Source organism: Oryctolagus cuniculus, chromosome 18 (assembly GCF_964237555.1).
Source record: "Oryctolagus cuniculus chromosome 18, mOryCun1.1, whole genome shotgun sequence".
NCBI classification, from domain to species: domain Eukaryota; kingdom Metazoa; phylum Chordata; class Mammalia; order Lagomorpha; family Leporidae; genus Oryctolagus; species Oryctolagus cuniculus.
Genome location: NC_091449.1, coordinates 64,055,540 through 64,071,762, shown reverse-complemented (window position 1 = coordinate 64,071,762; position 16,223 = coordinate 64,055,540). Strand labels below are relative to the sequence as shown.

Genomic DNA, 16,223 nt, shown 5'->3' with positions numbered 1-16,223 from the left:
TCTTTTATTTGATCCTTTCTCTTATCTCTCTCTTCACTGTCAATGAAGCTATGTTCCCATCTTCTCAAAACTTCAGTATCGTCTACTAGCATCCTCTCCTCATATCTCTGTACTAGGGATCCTTCCTATAGCATTTCCTCAAACAATTAGCTCCAATCAGTACCACCGAGGCATGGAATTCCGAGTTATCCTCTCATCTCCTTCAGCCTACCCTACATGGGAATAGTGGCTGCAGCTCCTCTTTGGAACTTACTCGTCCTTGCGACTCTGCACCGCCTTCTACGTCCTATCCTACAGACACGAGTGGACCCAATGCCCCTTGTCCTGGACTCCATGTGCACTTCCCTCTCAGATACCAATTTAGCTTCCAAAGCTTCACTTGTCCTTCCCATGTGGAACACTATCCTAATTTTTTCTCCGGTTTTTGTCTCTTTCTTGGATTTTAACTTCACTTCTACCCACCTGGATACAACCCTTGGCATACCAAATTGAACACATTGCAAATAAAAGATATTGTCTTCTTCTCCAGTTCACGTCCTTGCCCTCAGAATCTGCAGATCTGCTGTCTCTCTCACTGCCGACGCTCCTTCTCAGACCCTCAGAACCATTCTGCACATTCCTGTCTGTGTGCATTCATTTCCTGGCCCAGTCATGGGTGCTGTGCTTTACCCGGGGACACAGTGCCGCCTCTCACAGAGCACGCAACCCACTGACAAACCAGACAGTCAAAAGAGGAATTACACAGAGAGGGTGCTGAAGGGGGAAGACCAATGTGCTGTGAGCCTATCCGCTTCTTCTCTGCCTAGACCCCGTGACCAGTAAGTGCTATGACCCTTCCATCATCATGTAGTCCAGCAGATGGGTGCTTGCGCTCACAGCTCAGGACCTCCGTCCCAGCCTCCTGGGTGGTCTTAGCTCTGCCCACTCCTCTGCACTCTCATATGGTACAATGCCTTCTGATATTCTGGTTTCTTGTCTGTGTCCCCCATCACACTTTATGAAATGTAATAAACATTTGCTGTTTGCCACTGTTCCCAGTCCTTGGCACAGAGCACTCAGTAAATACTGATGAAATTATAACTGCACAGATTCTTCCTTTTCTACATTGTCCTCTTTTTCTAAAACCTCCTATCCAAGTTTTATCTTCCCTAAGTTTTCCCAAAACTTCACCTCAAAAGTACACTAGAGGGGTTGGTGCTGTGGCATGGCGGGTAAAGCTGCTGCCTGCAGTGCCAACATCCCTTATGGGCACCGGTTTGATCCCAGCTGCCCCACTTCCGATCCAGCTCTCTGCTATGGCCTGGGAAGGCAGTAGAAGATGGCCCAAGTCCTTGGGCTCCTGCACCCAGATGGGAGACCCAGAAGAGGCTCCTGGCTTCAGACTGGCACAGCTCCAGCTGTTGCGGCCAATTGGATAGTGAACCAGTGGATGGAAGACTTCTCTCTCTCTGTAACTCTGACTTTCAAATAAATAAATAAATCTTTAAAGAAAAGTACACTAGGCAGATTCTGAAGTCACAAGCTCAGGCACAGCTGGGAATATATGGAAAACGGTGTCAGGCTTGTGAGCATTGAGAAGCCACCTTGTTCAGCACCGTTATAGCCTCTCACTGCAGAGAGGCCGCTCCTGCTAACGGCGGGGTGGCGGTGGGGACCCCAGGGAAGCTCCTGGCTTCCTGAGTGCGATGTTCTGTGGTGCCCTGCTGGGGTATAGAGCTCCCCTTCCTTTGCTGAATGCCACGTTTATCACAGACCCTGGGTCCGAGTGTGGAAACCAACAATGCCTGGATTAGCTTTGCCGGTCTGAGACACCTGCCTGAGCGGCATTCATTGTTCTCTCCATAGAGGGAGGTACACTGGCCATCTGCCTGTCTGCAATGCTCCTTCAGCCTTCATGGGCTGAGAGAGAATGATCTGCACTTGCGTTCTAGTGCAGATTCTTACTTATTTGTTTTGTAACCTTAGTTATCGGAGCTCCTCATCTTTGAGTGAGGTTAATAACAGAAATCATCTCATCAATATTTTGATCGTAATCATTCTAGGGTGTGGCCGTGGGGTCTGTTTAGTCTATTTGCTCTTCATGTATGGAGTTTTTAGTGATTTTTGCCAACTGCCTTGTAAGCTGTCTGTGAGAATTCAATGAAATGAGACATGGAAGATGCTTAACACACTGCCTGACACACAGACACTGCCGACTAAAGATGTCACTCCACAGTGCTTTGGGCGACACCACTCTCCTTGCCGTGAGGGTGTGTGGCATTGGGACGCTCTCCTCTCTTTGGGGGGCCCTTTGTGTTATGTCCTCCTCTAAAGTTAAGCTCCGTGAGGGCAGGGACCTGGTCTGGCTTTGGTCCCTGAGGCATCACCAGGATGCCTGTGGGTAATCAACAAGTAGTTGTTGGAGACACAGCTGTGAAAGCAACAGCTGCAGCCCCCGGCCGGAATCACTGATGCTCCCTGCTCACAGTCCCACCCCCTGCCCCAGCCGAGTGTCTCGAAGAGAGATGGGCACTCAGGGGCAAGAGTGACAGATGGACAAACATTTTGCCTAAAGCACGGGTTTCTGCAATCCAAGGCCCCCCAAAGACTCTCGTTCAAACGGAGCTGAAAGACAATTCAGAGTAAAAGGACCAGGACTGACGGGGTCTGAGGAGAGATCCTAGAGAAAAAAAGTCCCACAGGAAGCTTTCTGGTGTGGCCAGGGCTTGGAGGGCAAGACCCAGGGGTACGGCCGGCGCCGTGGTTCACTAGGCTAATCCTCCGCCTTGTGGCGCCGGCACACCAGGTTCTAGTCCCGGTCGGGGCGCCAGATTCTGTCCCGGTTGCCCCTCTTCCAGGCCAGCTCTCTGCTGTGGCCAGGGAGTGCAGTGGAGGATGGCCCAAGTCCTTTGGCCCTGCACCCCATGGGAGACCAGGATAAGTACCTGGCTCCTGCCATCGGATCAGCACGGTGCGCCGGTCGCAGCGTGCTGGCCGCGGCGGCCATTGGAGGGTGAACCAACGGCAAAGGAAGACCTTCCTCTCTCTCTCTCTCACTGTCCACTCTGCCTGTAAAAAAAAAAAAAAAAAAAAAAAAAAAAAAAAAAAGACCCAGTGGTAGACCAAGGCACAAAGCCAAGGAGCTGGAGAAGCCTTCCCCGTGCATGGGAAAGCATCTGTGAGTGAGAATCCAGACGAGACTGTGGCTGGCAGAAGCAAATTAGCTACACAGAGAAACCTAGCAGGTCAAGGAGCAGGCAGAATGCAAAAACCAAGGGGCAGGGCCGTGCTGAATGAGACGGACGGAGCAGTGCTCAGGCAGGGCACAGAAGGCAGGACGCCCAAGCTCCCCTTGCCCCCGAGTGTCCTTTGTCAAGGAGGTGATGGGATGGAAAGTATAAGAAAAAAGCCAAACTCATTATATTTCATGAAGCATCAACCATGCACCAGGCAACAATAGCTATTCATAATTCTGCCTTAATCCTTAGGGGAGACATTAATCAGGTTTCTCATTTTATATCTGAGGAAGGTGAACCTCTGAGAAGTGAAGCAGCTTGTCCAAGAGCTCAGGGCCAGTGGGCGGTCCCAGACTTTCCTTTGCATATTGTGTAGAACTTAGGAGGAACTGAAGGGGTATGGAGATGGGGGCGGGGGCCGGCTGTGAACACACTGCCCAGCGCTGACTCCACTGAAGCTTAGAGCTCCCTGGATCATCCTCACACAAGCCGCAGGGCAAACACAGCCTCCTCCACCCAGAGTCTGCCTCCTGAGCCCCGGCTGAGGGAGGAACGCTGCTTCCTCACTGCTGTGTTTTCTGCCTTGCGAGGGATCCTATCACTGTGACACTCCTGGGCTCTCTCTGGCTTCTCCGCTCTCATTTCCTGGGGACGGAGAGCAAAATATCTGACTGCTGAGGCTGATGTGAATATTTCGTGGGATGTGGAAGTCTGTTCTCTGTGTAGCAGGGGAACCCAAAGGACAACTCAGAGAAATGGTCAGGCATGGGAAAAAGAAGAAAACCCCAGAGAGCGGAGGGCGCAGTCCTCACCACACACCAAAGACGTTTCTGCCAAGGGTTCCACTGGAAATGAAACTGACAGCGTGGCCACTGGCCCTGGTTTCTCAGGGCTTTTCATTTTGTTCAGGATGCAACTGAGGGAGGAAAGGATTCTTTGACCCCACTCCACCAAGCAACAGTACCCAGTAAAGAACCTAGCAAGGGGCTAGCCTCGTGTTGCAGAGGGTTAAGCTGCTGTCTGTGACTCGACATCCCATATGAATGCCCGTTTGAGTCCTGGCGGCTCTGCTTCCAATCCAGCTCCCTGCTAGTGTGCCTGAGAATGCATCACAGGATGGCCCAGGCGCTTGGGTCCCTGCTCCCTACGTGGGAGAGTCGGATGGAGATCCTGGCTCCTGGCTTCAGCCTGGCCCATCTCTGGCTGCTGCATCACTTGGGGAGTGAACCAGTAGATACGGAACATCTCTCTCTCTCTCTCTCTCTCTCTAACTGTGCCTTTCAAAAAAATTTTTTTTAATGAACCTTGGATGTGTTGATTTAGTTTCACCTCACTTCATTCCACTCTGGTTTGTTTTGTTTGTCCCGAGGTGGGACATGCTATTCGCTGAGTCAACATCTCAGAGGAATGTCAAGAAACGGGAAATGGGCCAGAGAAGACTTGAAAGAGTGGCAAAGGTTCTGGAATCTAGGTCATGGGAGAAACGGCAAAAGGAATGAGAAGATTTAGTTCAAAGATTTGGCTGTGATAGGAGGCAGACTCCACATGTTTGAGGGCAATGGTGTGCAGAGTCCTTTAATTGGATTATGTGACTGCCAAGGGCAGAGCCAAGTTTCAGGGAGGATTACTTTGGCTCATTATAAGGCAGATATTTACAACTATCAATGCCGTATAAAGATATAACGATTCCTATCAGTAGGTAGTGAGCTCCCTGTCACCGGGCTTACTCAAACAGCTCTTTGGATGAAATTGGATGATCCTGAAAAGGACATCCTGGTGGTGGGGATGGTGAGTCCAAAACAGAGTGTGCCCCAGCTGTGACTTTTGTAAACCCCAAGAGGCAGGATGAGACATTCTCACCTCCTACTTCCATTTCCCCAGTGTCACACTGGCCTACAAAAAGGAGAAGAGGCCAGCGAGACCTCCACGCATGTAGCCAAACACTGCTTGGGGACCAGAGGACTGTGTCGTCCTAACCCCAACAGCATGCCCCCTCCCCAGAGGGGCTGCAGGAGGCTCAGGGAGCCGCACAGCCCTCGAGTTTGGAGAAGTTTGCCGGAGGGGAAGTTCTTCCTCCCTCAGCCCCTCTCTAAAGGAGTCTGCGGAAGACCTGGGAAAGAGGCAGGAACCATGATACCAGAGTCACCACGGGAATGATGCCAAATGATGCAATGGTTTGCGCAAGAGGAAGGTTCTTTCTTCACCTGCTTCTCTCTGAAGCGTTTAAAGGAACCAGAGCCAGCTCGCAACAAGGATATGTTTTGTTTGATCTGCGGGGTTGGGGTTGTTTTAAATATGAGAAGGAACTAATCACCAGCTTTATAGGGAAGATTTCACACATGAAAATTTACGATTTCCTGCTTCCAGTGGGAAAACACAGTCTGATGAGTTAGCACTAACAGGCTGGCGGTGAGAATGGGCAGCCGCCCGTGGTCCCAGGTGTGTCCTCATTTGTGTGGGACTTCCCCGCTTCCTTCTTCTAGACCCCGACTTTCAGTACCAGTCTGTCAGCGGCCATTGGCCCCTCGGTGCCTGTGTCACTCTGGAAACAGGAAATGTGACGCTGGTTGGGGCATGTGTCCTAGACCCTACGTGGCCCACGGTTTCTCACACCCTTTGCAAGATGTCACCATCCAGGTTCCGTCCCGTGGTGCTTGGCTCCCAGTCTTGAGCATTCCTGCTTCCTTCCAGAATTGGGCTGAGAGACAGACGAGTGGGGCTGCAGGGGCATCATGGGAGCAGAGAAGAAGGGCAGCCAGAGGCAGAAGGAAATTGCCTGGTGCCATCCAAAATGGACCCTGCATGGCTGGGCACGCCTGGCCCCAGCCTCTGATCCCCATGCGGGCTGGGCGGCCGATAGTGACTTTCCTTCTGGAAGCTGCGTGGGAAGCATCCCCAGGCAGGACAGTGTTACAAGGAGGGAACCTGTGTTCCCCCGAGATGATGTATTAGTTTACGCCATCATCTTTTTTTGTTTTTTGTTTTTTGTTTTTTATCTTTTATTTAATGAATATAAATTTCCAAAGTACGACTCATGGGTTACAATGGCTTCCCCCCCCCAAACCGTCCCTCCCACCCACAACCCTCCCCTTTCCCACTCCCTCTCCCCTTCCATTCACATCAAGATTCATTTTCGATTATCTTAATATACAGAAGATCAGCTTAGTATACATTAAGTAAGGATTTCAGCAGTTTGCTCCCACACAGAAACATAAAGTGAGGAATAATAGATGATTTTTTTTAAATGATGATGAAATCAGATCAGACCTATTGTCATGTTTAATCCCAGTGAGAGTCAAGTTGGGAATTGATAATTTCTTTTTTTCTTTTTTTTTTTTTTTACAGAAGATCAGTTTAGTGTACATTAAGTAAAGATTTCAATCGTTTGCACCCCCATAGAAACACAAAGTGAAATATACTGTTTGAGTACTCGTTATAGCATTAAGCCTCAATGTACAGCACATTAAGGACAGAGATCCTGCATGAGGAGTAAGTTACGCCATCATCTTAACACAGACTTTCTGTGCCTTATTCCAGAAGCTTCTCTCAAACTTTAAGTGGCTAAAGGAGTGGGTGTTGAGTGGGAGGATCCGAAGGAGGGGTTCCCTCTGCTTGGCCAGAGTGGGAGGCCCTCTCTCCACGCTCTTGTCCAGCCTCACGCTGCTCCTCTTGGGCTCAGAGTGAGACGTGCCAGCTGTGGAAAGCCCTTCCCTGTCTCATCTCATTGCTTCCCTGGCAGTGCTGGTGGGATTACTATGGCTCTGGCAGGCTAGTTAACTTGTGCCAGCTTGGAGAACTCTTAAGTGGCCAAGCCCTTTGGGTTCTGTTTCTTCTAAGGCCATATGGAGCACCGGTTCAAATTGAGATGTGGCTGGTACAGTCCCTGGAACGCGTGTCCTCAGACTCGAAGGGTATTAACAAGTTCCCAGGAGTCCCCACTCTTGAGTTTTAGGTTTGATTTTGCACGGGAGTTGGTGATTCTGAGTGTCGAGGCAGGATCTCACGTGTGGGCCAGTGAGAGAGGGTGAGGCAGGGAGCAGCAGAATGGTGTATGTAGAGAGTCTTGGGCTAAACAGGAGAGGCTGCTCTAGGACAGTGTGCGTGGATGGAAGCCCGAGGGCCTCTGGTCATCCACATGCAATGTGGTCCCCCACGTCAGCCCATCTCTGTGCTCCCATCTCGGTCCCTCGGCGCCTGGACATGCTGCTTTCTCTCAGCCATCGTCTGGGTACCTTCTGGTGGTTCAGTTCAGTGGACCTCTCTCACCCATCCACCCGTCAGCCTGGTCTCTGGCCTTGCTTCAGAATCATACCCATGCGTATCCCGATACAAACGAGGGGCCTTTCAAAAACTGGAAACACTGTGCATGGATTTCAAATTGTTTTGACCCCCAATAAACTGATTTTTTAATTCAGCTTGACCATATGACTTTTGAGGCACCTCAGGTATGTCAACACCCTACAGTCTAGTTTAATTCTTGACCCTCACCAAAATTGGGAAGTGGAGGATGTGGCCAAGTGCAGGACCTCCGAAGGGTTCATCATTAGGAGCATAAATAAGGAGCTCTGAAATCTGTGGAGCACTCAGGGTCAGGTGCTGACATGATCCAGTGGGCAAGGCAGCTGCAGGCAGTGTAGACAAGGACAACCTCTGACAGTTTTTTGAGACCAGAAGTTGTTTGAACCGGCGGCCCTAATGAAAATCACAGGATTTACCTCCCTGGTGATACTTGATGTGCCTCACAGGTGCTAACATTTTTGTGGATGGTGTCTAGACAGCATACAGATTTTTTTTTTTGACAGAGTTACAGACAGTGAGAAAGCAGAGAGAAAAAGGTCTTCCTTCTGTTGGTTCACCCCCCAAGTGGCTGCTACGGCTGGCGCGCTGCACTGATCCGAAGCCAGGAGCCAGGTGCTTCCTCTTGGTCTACCATGGGGTGCAGGGCCCAAGCACTTGGGCCATCCTCCACTGCACTCCCTGGCCACAGCAGAGAGCTGGCCTGGAAGAGGGGCAACCGGGACAGAACCGGCGCCTCAACCGAGACTAGAACCCAGAGTACTGGCGCCGCAGGTGGAGGATTAGCCTAGTGAGCCATGGTGCCGGCCAACATACAACTTTCAATAGCTCGTAAGTATCCAGAACTTTATCCGACATTGGGGCATGTAGAGGAAGTGAATGATCCCATCCCTGTTGTCAAGAGCCTTTGCACATAAGACGAGTGGACTGTGTAGGGTATGTGGCGGCTGTAGCAGGATTTTTTTCAGCAGAGGAATATGGATTCATCAGATTGATAGTGTGGGAAATCCATCCTGGCTGTAAGGTGACAACGGAGCAAACGTGCGGTGTGGCGAGCGATCACGATGCTGTTCCAGTAGTCCCGATGAGAAATGGTGAGACTGGACACGGAATGACGATGGGGGTGGGAAGGAGGACAGCGATCCAGGAGGCAAGGGAAGGCCGCTGGGTTAGGAGTCAACAGGCAGCAGAACGAGGCAATGAAGGAGAGGAAAGTCGGGGGGACTCTCGGGTTCTGGTTCAGGTACGTTGGTGGGAGGGTTCAGAGGCGGCTGTGAATCTTCTGACGTGGACAGATGGCTGGATGAGGATACTGCCATCAAGTGAGCGGAGAATGCTGGGCCCGTGGCAGGATCTGGGGGAACTTGGAGTGCAGGCTGGGGATACACTGACGCTGGGACACGCAAATGGAGAGTCTCAAGGAGCAGTGCAGGACACAAGGCTGGGTGAGACGTAGAGACTTCTGCATCACCCAAACACAGGTGGCAGCCGGAGTCACACATGCCAACAAGGCTACCATCAGAGCAGGCTAATCCTCCACCTGTGGCGCCAGCACCCCAGCTTCTAGTCCCAGTTGAGGCGCTGGATCTGTCCCGGTTACTTCTCTTCCACTCCAGCTCTCTGCTGTGGCCCGGGAGTGCAGTGGAGGATGGCCCAAGTGCTTGGGCCCTGCACCCACATGGGAGACCAGGAGGAAGCACCTGGCTCCTGGCTTCAGATCGGCACAGCGCCGGCCGTAACAGCCATTTGGGGGGGTGAACCAATGGAAAGGAAGACCTTTCTCTCTGTCTCTCTTTCTCACTGACTAAATCTGACTGTCAAAAAAAAAAAAAAAAAAAAAAAAAAAAACCAACAAAGTTCAAAAACTAAAAGGACCAGGAGGAAATATAAGTTTGCTTTACCTGTGCCAGGTTTAGAGTCTTAGGCTAAAATCCTATAAATATGAGTCAGGAGGGTGTGGAATAACAGGTACAGAAAACCACAGATTAGCCAGCCCTCACACAAAGGAGACCATTGCTTCCGTTGGAGCAGGAAGAGAATGTAGCAAAATAGGAGGGCCAAGGACCAAGCCTTAGAGGTTACCTTGGGGGAAAGGTGAGACAAAGAATCTAAGGTGTCAGGGGTCAGAGAACGGGGACAGCAGGAGCACTCAGTGCCCTGGATGGCAAAGGAAGCCAGACAATAGGGTTGGCGGTGCTGGAATGCGCGTTGACCTCTGGTGACCAGGAGGGCACCAGGGACCCCGGAGGGAACTTTCAGCCTCCTGGTGGGGCTAGGGCATAGTGTGCCATCCCCTGGGAAAGCCAGGGCACACTTAGAACAAAGCCCACACAAAGGTTGTCCAGAGCAGGCCAGCAATTCAGCTGCTGCGGAACAATGGAGCCTCCTCTAGGCTGGTCCTGTCCCTCTGCGCTCTGTAGGCAGGTGCTCGCAGCAAAGGGAGACCCGGAGATAAGCACCTGAGTGAGCGGGCAGAGGAGGGCAGTCCTCTGGTGTCCAACCAATGACCCCAGAAAGGAGAGGACATTTCATTGCCGTGGTTAGTTCCCTCACGGCTCCCTCACCCAGCACTGTCCTGGGTTGGATCTAAAGCACTCTGCTGTGGCTGAGGAGGAAGACACGGGTCCTGGCCTTCAGTGCAGCAGGGTGGGTCTTCATTCGTGGGACTATCCCCCTTTCAAAATGCCCCACCGGCAGAACCCATGAAAACCTCCACTCAGACGCTTACAAAAGTAGGTGGATTAACAACCTCTTCATGCTCCCCATGCAAAGGGCTCAAGGGAAACTCTGTCTGATAGATGAGCTCATGGGCTTCCCGGGGACTGTAGTGGCTCCTTGATATGGTCTCTGGCAGCACCAACCATCACTGTGCTCAGTCCACCTGTATTTCCAACGGCCTGTGACATTCCACCTGAACCACCTTTCCTGGTCTCAAAGTCGGTTCTGAAGTCAAACTTAGCATACAGCATCTCTCAGATGATCACGCTCTGCAAACACCCCCATCCCTGTCCACAGTAGCCTTTTTCATCATCCCGCCTGTATCCAGTCAGTTGCCAGGTTCTTTATCAAGCAGTCATGAGCACATAATATTCAATATTTACTTGATGAGTGGATGTGTGTTTTGTCCAGATAGCCTCTGTGGGCTAATAGCTAACTATGGCTGTAGCCCTGCTAATGTCAGGAGGGCTTTTGATGCAGATGAAACTGACCTCTTGCCCCTTAGAAGGCCAGTGGCTTTGGACACAGTTTCCTTGTACACAGAATGTCAGTTATTACCTCCATGAGCCCTTTATTTGGAACAGTAAAAAAAAAAAAAAAAGACCTTCACTGAAAACAGATCTCAATTCCTTTCCCAGATCCATCTTCTGTTATATTCGACTTTTAAAATTTCAATTAAACATTATCTAATAAATGAGTTTTAAATGCAGTACTGGCTGTGCAAAAAATTAGCCTGGTATATTTTCCCTCTAGAGACATACTGTCGGATTTTTTTCTAAGATTTTTATTTATTTGGGGGGTAGATTTTCAGACAGACAGAAGTAGAGACAGAGAGAAAGATCTTCCATCTGTTGGCTTGTTCTGGAAATGGCCACAATGGCTGGATCTGCGCTGACCCAAAACCAGGAACCAGGAGCTTCTTCTGGGTCTCCCTTGCAGGTTCATCTTCTACTGATTTCCCAGGCCATAGCAGAGAGCTGGATAGAAAGAGGAGCAGCCGGGACTCGAACCAGTGTGCGTATGGATACCGGTACTGCAGGCGGAGGTTTAGTCTTCCATGTCACAGCACCGGCCCCTGCTGTCTGATTCTTAACAAGTCCCCTCCTTTGTCGAATCCTCCCAGCCCATCCACAGGACCTGCCCCACCGCATGGCACCTTGGAGGTCTCCTGCAGATTCCTCCACGCTCAACTTAGCCACCGTTAGAGGTGGACTTGTCTTCCCGTCGGACAGTGAGGCCTCTAGCCGTGTGCCCTGCACGTGGGAGATGTGAAATCAGTGCTTCACACTCAGGATGGCTGAAGAACTCGAGAGGGGTGAAGATGAAAGGACTGAGGGTGGAACACCCAAGTTACCTGTGTGTCCCCTAGCAAGCTCGGACGGGCTGGGAAGGAAATGCTGGTGATGAGGAGGGAACCCCAGTGAGTGTGGGTTCAAAGTCAAGGATAAGTAGCAATTCTGATCCCATTGCTTGACAATAAAAAGTCTAAATTTTCTTCCACCACTATCTGTGGAAAATATTTATTCATGACACATCCTGGGTTCTCAATAAATATTTATTAAATGAATAAATGGATGTTTCTTCTCTCCATCTGTTTGTCAGTCTTTTTTATCTCTTGATTCCTTGTAACCACTCCTCGACCCCCCCCCCCACAGTCACCCTGTCGTATCTCTCTCCCACTCACTCTCTCCTCTAATTCCACCTTTGAGAGTCTGAGTTGTGTTCCTGTAAATGTGATCATTCCCTGTTTACAGAGGAGAAAACAGAGGTACCAAAGGCCACACAGCTAGGAATGATTGCAGGAGATGGCCCTGTACCCTGGACCTCCCAAGCACTTCTGTGTGCATTAACCATGGTGCCAGTGGCTGCAGCGCTGTCTGAGGGCCATACCAGGACGTGAGAGTCCACGGGTGCCGAGTGCCACACAGCTAGGAATGATTGCAGGAGATGGCCCTGTACCCTGGACCTCCCAAGCACTTCTGTGTGCATTAACCATGGTGCCAGTGGCTGCAGCGCTGTCTGAGGGCCATACCAGGACGTGAGAGTCCACGGGTGCCGAGTGCCTGGTGTTGAAGCCTCCTCTCCCCTCCCATCCAAGGACAGTGTGATGGCCTGAAGACTGCAGCTCCTTGACCCCCGTCTCAGCATGTCCTATTTGAGATCCACACCCCCCTCCCAAACATCTGCCTGGAAGAGGGGCAACCGGGACAGAATCCGGCGCCCCAACCGGGACTAGAAGCCAGTGTGCTGGCGCCGCAGGCGGAGGGTCAGCCTATTGAGCCGTGGTGCCGGCCTTTCCTCACTATATTGAGCTTCCAGAGTTGTTAGTCACAATTCACTATGCTCTGTATTTCATCTTCACATTGCTTCTGATACAAGAGGTATACATTTTATAGAGACTCTGTTCTATGCATTTCTTTTTTTTTTTTTAATTTGGTGTCAAAAGTCCATGATCTCCATGCTTACTTTGTGTGGAAACATTATTTGAGTACCTAAGAAGGTGGAAAATTCCTCAATAAATGTACTTTTGCATTTGTGAAAGATAAAAATTTTCTGAGATCTCGTCTCTGGGCAACTGCAAATGCGGTGGCTTTGAGTGAGCTCATCAAAAGAACCAGGTTGTCCAGCCCAGTATTTCAGGCAGTGGACAAGGTCCCCAGCCAGGCATGCACAGTCCTGTGTGTTTCTCCATTACGCTGTGTCTGCTCAGCACCGTTACGGACCCACGAGACCACCGTTCAACTTTCTGAGTGTTTATGCTTACACAAGTATATATGTGGTTGTTGCTTATTTTGATTGTCTAAAGTGGCCTGTGAACTCTTCTGTCATGTTTTTATCTGTTCTCCAAATAAATCCCCTATTAAAAATGTAAGCAAGTGTCTTTTAAAAGAATTTTTAGGCCGGCACCATGGCTCAATAGGCTAATCCTCCACCTGCGGCGCTGGCACACTGGGTTCTAGTCCCAGTTGGGGCGCCGGATTCTGTCCCGGTTGCCCCTCTTCCAGTCCAGCTCTCTGCTGTGGCCTGGAGAAGGTAGTGGAGGATGGCCCAAGTCCTTGGGCCCTGCACCCGCATGGGAGACCAGGAGAAGCACCTGGCTCCTGGCTTCGGATGAGCGCAGTGCGCCGGCCGCAGCGGCCATTGGAGGGTGAACCAACAGAAAAGGAAGATCTTTCTCTCTGTCTCTCTCTCTCTCACTGTCCACTCTGCCTGTCAAAAAAAAAAAAAAAGAAAAGAAAAGAAAAGAAAAGAAAGAAAGAAAGAAAGAAAGAAAGAAAGAAAGAAAGAAAGAAAGAAAAGAAAAGAAAAGAAGTTTTACATGTTTTTTTGTTTTTCCCAGCTTTTGATCTTTGAAGATTTTAGACTCTGGGGATTTTGCCTTTTCCAGATTTCAACATCCGGGATTCTGGCGTTTAGGACTGTGTCTTTGGGAGGTGAGGCACAAGCTTGTTACAAACACAAGCTATTGTGAACTCAGGGTGGCTCAGTGTTTTCTGCTCTGACTAAACTCACATTTGACATTTCTCCATTTAGGACAAAGATCTGGAAACCTTATCTGGACCGCCTGCTGGCCATTCAACAGGCTGGGGCATTTCAGTAGCTGCACACCCTGGTCTGGGTGTGTGTCTGTGAGCATTAACACAGGCCTCCAGCTTTAAACGCATGGCATCAAGAATGCTGACAAGATGAAATAGCAAGAGCAGTTGTCATGGTCTCAGCTACCCTGAGCTTCCCCTGAATTTATCCTGAGGTTTATCTACTCATTTGTTAGCCTTAGCAGTGCCGCTCCCTGCATGTCATTCCTCAGGAAACTCCTGGGGAGATCCTATCAGCATCACCCTTGGCCTTGCCATTTCTTTTTTAATATGCTGATTTGTTCCATCTCCTTTCACTCAGATGGACAAGTATGGGAAGTCAGTCTGATCTGGATCATTCTCAAGTACTGGCCGCTGTACACAGATTGCAACAATTAAGACAGTGTTACAGGTTCTCATCCAGGTCATCTTAGAATTCTAGAGAAAAGCAAAAACGCAGCCCGTTTACCTGCAGGAGCGCAGACCGTAGCACATGCTCATGCAGATAAACGGCCCTTGCACGGCTGTGTTTTCTACCTCACACTTTCTGTAAGAAGCATGTTTCCCACAGTACTTAAAAATCCCATCAAGCGCCAACTTGCATTTCAAGACGGAGTTGTGTTATTAGGTTCAAGTAAAAGGGGAGATAGACAAAAATCACTTTAGAGTTCACTTCTCGGAGAATTGCCAAGGCCCCCTGTTTCTTTCCACACACACCGCGTGCAGTCCTTCACCCAGCAGATCAAACTGGGAGCTGGGGGTGGGGGCAGGGGACGGGGTTGAGGGGAGGCACCCTGTAACCTACTCTGCAGCTGGGATCCTCTCTTTATCTTGGCAGTGCTTTCTAGGTTAGGATAACTCTGGATAATCCTAATTAAAGCCCTATCCACGCTGGAACTTCACAACCAAACAAACCAGTTTCACAACTCAAAGGAATTTAATTTGGCCTCAATACTTGCAATGGAATAAAACACAAAAGCAGGAGTCGGCTAATGAGCAACTGGACACCAGACACACGGCTGGCTCGATCCAATTAAGAAACATTAGCAGGCTAATGACAGACCCGTTCAGGAAGGGTTCAGGCAGAACCCAAGGCTCTGCAGAGCGGCCAGGCAGACGGCATAGGTGGATTCCCTCGCGATTTCAAAAGCACAACCAAGGACGGGAGAACCTGGCTTTGTAAGCTCTCCTGCCCACCCAAGGAGCCTGAGCCCATGTCTAGAACCCAGCCCAGCATTCCTCCAGACAAAATGCTGGTTAAGCCTAAAGACAAACACAGGACATTGCCGGTACAAAGAAACACACAAAACACGGCGGTCTTGCTTATTGATAGCCATTCCTTGGAAAGTGCAAAGTCAGTGCTCGGATGCACTCCACCTTCACCTCTCTTTCCCAGCCCTGGCTCCTTCCCCTGCACCTCTCGAAGCGAACAGAACCACGCAGCGAAAAACACTAGGGAGGTGCTTTCATTTTCTGCATGCCAAGTATGTCATTGCAAAGCCAAATTTGACAGAGTCCCACAGAAGCCAAGCAAGTTTCAGACCCTACCCTCGCTCGGTAAGAATTCCAGCGCCCGTCCGCTTACCTGTCACCAGAACGGCCTTTTGATCCACCGGCAACCACTCTTGCTCAGACAGGTAAGTGTACATGAGGAGACATGACAGGGAGAAGAGTGCAAGGCCCCAGAACAGGGACAGGCTGATGAGGCAAACGGCCGCCCAGAGGCCCAGGGCCAAGCACACTGCCTGGCTCCCCACCTGCTCCGGGCTCTTCTTGTATTTGCTAAGAACTGTCGCCACCAGCAGTGCGGCAGCAGCCAGGCAGAGCCCTGCCATCTCGCAGGAGAAAGCGCTCGTTCTCCACCTCTCTGCACCTTCCTGCGCTCGGGGTCAGGGATTCCAGTGGGCAAAAGCTGGCGGCAGGCAGCCTGGATTATATGAGCGCAGAGGCAAGAAGGGAGGGGAGGGAACAGCCCCGGCCCCTTCTGAATGAGCCTGGATTAAGCATCATCCTGCAGGCTCATATTCCCAGTGGGTAGTTGAACTGCACGTACTTCAGCATAAATACAGGGCACTTCCGACCGGGCCCTGCCCACCTTGCCCCTTGCACGCCCAGCACAGGTGCGTTTGCAGTGGCAGGCAAACATGCGCTTTCTCAAGACAACCGTCCCACCTCTGGGGAGATGACTGGCTGGATAATCATTGACAGAAATGGAACTGAGCACAGGAGAACAAAACCTCTAGCCCAGGGGAAGATTAAATTCTGCTGTAGAAGCCTTGGGGAGGCAGTGTGTGCAAAGTCCCTTTTTCGGCTGAGCAGCACGTGTGTGTGTGTGTGTGTGCGTGCGCTTGCGTGCACAAACCCAGGCAATCTGTGCAATTTGGAAGAGAGATTCTGGAGGGTGAATGCTTCCCTGAGC

General features: G+C 50.6%; 1 protein-coding gene across 2 annotated transcripts in view; it reads right to left on the bottom strand.

Moving 5' to 3' along the window:
• The window catches only part of HSD17B2 (hydroxysteroid 17-beta dehydrogenase 2), a 62,658-nt gene extending 46,709 nt beyond the window's left edge, over positions 1 to 15,949 (bottom strand). Inside the window, exon 1 of one of the 2 annotated variants that reach the window (XM_017342390.3) lies at positions 15,390 to 15,949. In XM_017342390.3, coding sequence (XP_017197879.1) covers positions 15,390 to 15,639 — 250 coding nt within the window. In that variant the 5' untranslated portion in view covers positions 15,640 to 15,949. The remainder of the gene's footprint in view (positions 1 to 15,389) is intronic. The other variant, XM_008257668.4, reaches the window with a different exon arrangement.
• Positions 15,950 to 16,223: the final 274 nt, after the last annotated feature.